Source organism: Tupaia chinensis, unplaced genomic scaffold (assembly GCF_000334495.1).
Source record: "Tupaia chinensis unplaced genomic scaffold, TupChi_1.0 Scaffold000494_1, whole genome shotgun sequence".
NCBI lineage: Eukaryota > Metazoa > Chordata > Mammalia > Scandentia > Tupaiidae > Tupaia > Tupaia belangeri.
In genome coordinates this window covers 2,221,367-2,225,199 of record NW_006160006.1, presented here as the reverse complement: position 1 = coordinate 2,225,199, position 3,833 = coordinate 2,221,367, and the positions used below count along the sequence as shown (strand labels likewise).

General features: G+C 64.2%; 1 protein-coding gene across 1 annotated transcript in view; it reads right to left on the bottom strand.

Annotated features, from left to right (window-relative positions):
* The window catches only part of FHIP2B (FHF complex subunit HOOK interacting protein 2B), a gene marked incomplete in the record, with an annotated part of 10,735 nt that overhangs the window by 3,335 nt on the left and 3,567 nt on the right, over positions 1–3,833 (bottom strand). The window contains 8 exon segments of the mRNA XM_014590888.2: positions 439–628; positions 977–1,053; positions 1,242–1,350; positions 1,621–1,817; positions 1,930–2,175; positions 2,371–2,493; positions 2,578–2,682; positions 3,116–3,285. Of these exon segments, the coding sequence (XP_014446374.1) occupies positions 439–628; positions 977–1,053; positions 1,242–1,350; positions 1,621–1,817; positions 1,930–2,175; positions 2,371–2,493; positions 2,578–2,682; positions 3,116–3,285 (1,217 nt within the window).

Genomic DNA, 3,833 nt, shown 5'->3' with positions numbered 1-3,833 from the left:
GGCAGGGTGGCCTCCACCCAGCTGGGGGGCCTGCTGCCCCGGACAGGACATCCCCAGAGCAGGTCTCCTCCCTCAGCGGGGGCGAAGGTGGCAGGTTTTGGGGGTGTGGGCGGGTGCTGGCCCGGGAACCAGGACTGGCTAATGTGACGTGTACCCGGCAAGCGGGAAGGCTTATCCGCGCCTCGGTCTCCACATCCGAAAACAGGAATATCAGCCTTGCCCACCTCCGAGGGGTCGCCAGCCTCCAACAAGCCAAATGCACACCAATGCAGTTTGCAACACGGAAAATGCCATCAACACGTGAGGTCAGACCGCTGGGCAGCGGCTCAGCTACTGAGCCCTGCGTCACCGCCTCACAGGGGTCACCTGGCGGAGCTCAGGAACATGGGCGCAACACCCGTGGGGGCAGGAGGTGAGGGCCCCCTCACCTCACCTCACCTCGTCAGAGAGGTGGTCGCAGTGCCGGGTGAGGTGCATGCACAGAGCGTGGGGGCTGTCCTCGGGGGCCCCGGGCTGCTGGTCAGTGCCCAGGAGGAAAGCCACTGCCTCACGCAGCAGTGCCGGGGAACGCAGCTGGCGCAGCAGGGCGGTCAGCAGGGCGGTGGCGGTCAGGATGCTCTGCTCTGCCCTGCAGGGGGAGGTAGGGGGAGCGACTTGGTGGCCTGGGCCAAGGGGAGCATGAGGAGCATGAGGAGCATGAGGAAAGCAGTGTAGGGAGATGGGTCTCCTGCCTGGCTTCCTTACACCCTGGCTACCGCGCCTCTGGTCTCCTCCCAGCCCTCTGCGGACCGCAGTGGAGGAGGGCGCTTCTGTGCTTAGAGCTGTGTGCACATCAGGGACAGGCCTGCCAAACGGCAGCCACGGGAGTCCACAGGTCTGACTCTGGCAAGAGGATCCTGGCCTTCAGGACGAGAAGGGGGTGGGGGGTAGACAGCTCGATCCAGGCCAAGGCCACTCCCAGGGGACCTGGACGTACACGTGCAGGAGCTGGGGCTGCAAAGTCTCCACGAAGAACTTCTCGGCCACGGCCCTGGCCAGGGCATCCGCGACCACCTGGGTGACAAACCATCGTCTTTGACCCACTTTGCACCCACGGCCCACTCCCCACTGGCCTCACCAGCAAACCCAGGCCTGGCTCAGCCCCCAGCCCCCACACATCTGGCGTCTTCCCTACTCAGTCCCCTGGATGGAGCTGGCAAGGGTGCAGCGTGTGGGAGCCCGTCTGTGCCACCCCCGCTCACCACGTGTGCCTCTGTGATGAGGTGGTCGCAGTAATCGAACCAGCCCAAGAAGGCCGCCAAGGCCTCCTTGCCAGGGAAGGAAGCCTCGTCAGACGGGGCGCTGGGTAGCCTAAAGGGAGGACACGGGGAGTCATGTGTGAAAGTAGAGCTGCTCAGTCTTCCCAAGAGTGTGCCGGGAGCCAGGCCCTCCCCTCCTGGGGAGCCTCTGTGGCCAGGCATCAGCTCTGAGGGCGGCTCTGCGGGCGGCATCGGGGGGATGCCTCCCTGGAGGGTGAGCAGGCCCGTGAGGGTCAGCTCTAACCTGGGGAGAGGGCAGCCAGCAGGGACAGGCCAGGTGTCCAGCCCTGAAGAAGCTGCCCAGAGCCCGCTGAGGCCCTACCTCCAGCTGATGCCCTCCAGAGCAGCTATGTCTGCGGGGTCGAGGGAGGTGGGCAGGCGCTGGTACAGCTGGCACAGGTGCTGGGCCACGGCGAGGCAGCAGGGGCTGCTCTGCACCAGGTAGGTGGCAGCGGGCTGGGAGACCACGCTTACCAGGAGCAGCAGGTTCTCCTGGGCCTTTAAGGCCACCCGGCTCTTCTGGAGGACGGGGACAGACGTCAGGGACGCGCATCTGGACTCCCGGTCACCGCCCGGCATGCACGCCTCCCTGGCGCCCGCGCCTCCGCCCCTCCATCCCTGCGGCCAGCACCTTGCTCCTGCACAAGGCGAGCAGGCAGGTAATGAGGCTGCTCTCCCCAGCCCCACCATCGGGCTGTGCGGTCTCGGCAGGCAGGTGGCCATTCAAGGCCTGGGCCCCACAGGGCTCCCCGTTCTGCTGGGGACCCCCGTCGGGAGCGCTGTGATGCGAGTGGCCCTTGTCCCTGTGGCCAGCTGTGTCTGTAGGCGGGGCGGTGGACTCTCCGCACACCTTCTTCCTCCCTGCTATCTTTTTACCCTGCAAAGAGCGGGAGCCGGGTCACTGTGGAGACCAGCACAGTGAGCTGCCTGTCAGCACCAGGGCCGGACTGGAGGGGAGCTGAGCCTCCGGGGCCCTGAGCTCTCCTGTGCTTCCTCAGAAGGGCCCGGTCCACACTGTCGGGTTGGGGTTGGGGCCCGGCCCACTCGGTCTTACTCCCCATGCAGCGCTCACTTCCAGGATGTAGGTGAGCAAGGCTGGGTCCTGCTGGATCTTCGAGCAGAGGACAGTGGTGAACTGCACTTCCTCCTTTTCCGTAAGGGAGCCTGGAACTGTCCCACCCAGCCGGAGAAGTTTCTGGAACAGGAGTGGGATAGAAGCAGAGTGGAGGAGGGTGGCAGGGACGAGGGGCCTCCCACCACACCCGCGGCCCGGGCTCACCTGCACGGGCCGGTGGACGCTGAGGTAGTGCAGCAGCGGGTGCTGCACCTGGGCCAGCACTCTGCTGAAGAACTGGAGCACCTGCTGCCGCATGCCCGGCGGGTACTGGGGGCAGGACAGGCAGCCGTCTGCGGGGAGCCAAGGCCACTGCCCATGGCTTCCCTCAGGGAGCCCCACGCCAGCTCCCCCTCGAGCGCTCCAGGGCTCCCTCTCCTAAGGCCGCTTCCTTGCTGGGCGCTGTGCGATCAGCCGTCCTGTGCTCCCGGCCCCCTTTCCACCTTGGATCTCTCCATAGCTGGGTCGTTGTGGAGCACACGGGTGACCACCCGGTTTAATGGCCACTGCCTCTAAGACACGGCCGCCCACGGCAGGAACCCGGCCATCTTTGCTGATGGAGCAAGGGGACAGAGGAGCGGCCGCAATGTGCTCAGGGAGATGCCCCGCACCTCCTCCGCAGTGCCGGGACGCGGAGCCTGGTGGAGAAGCTGGCTCCGGGGGCTCTGGCTGGGGAGGGCCCAGAGGCGGTGGGCCTACCCACCTCGGCCTTGCCCAGCGTGCACAGGGTCTCCAGGACCTTGTGCTGCAGCAGGTACTCCAGGCACGGCCCCGCCTCGCCGGCCGCTTGCTGCCGCTCCTCGTACACGAGGATGTCCAGCATCTGCTTCAGCCGCCAGGGGATGTCTGTCTTCTTGGCTGGGAGGTTTTCATCTGATCGAGAGCCAGGAAACAAGAGTGAGTGGGGCAAAAGGGGGCTCTCCAGCCTCAAAACGTCACCCTCTGCAGCTACAGCCCAGAATGGACAAGTCATGCCTACACGGCGGCTGGAGGTGGAGGGGTGGTGGCTAAGGACGACCAGCAAGTGGACATTTACAAACGACCTGTCCGTGTTTAAAAAGCCAAAATCCTGGGGTCAGAGGGTGGCACGGTGGTTGTGGTGCTGGACACTCCCACATGGTCAACTACAGTTCAAGTCCTGGACATGGTGGCTTGCTTTCTCACTTTCCCTCTCTCTCTCTGAGTATCTCTCTGGTCAAATTAAAATAACTGAATGAATAAATAAAAATAAATAAAATAAAATAAATAATTCTTAAAAAAAGAAAAAGAAAGCTGAAAGTCCTTTTGGACGAGGCTCTTGACGCAGCCCCGTGCAAGCCCAGCATGGATCAGAAGCGCCGTTCTACCCCAGCCCCAGGAGCGGCGAAAGGTCTGGGCCCACAGAAGGGCAGGCTGGGGGCTGGCAGTCGGTCCTGGGGTAC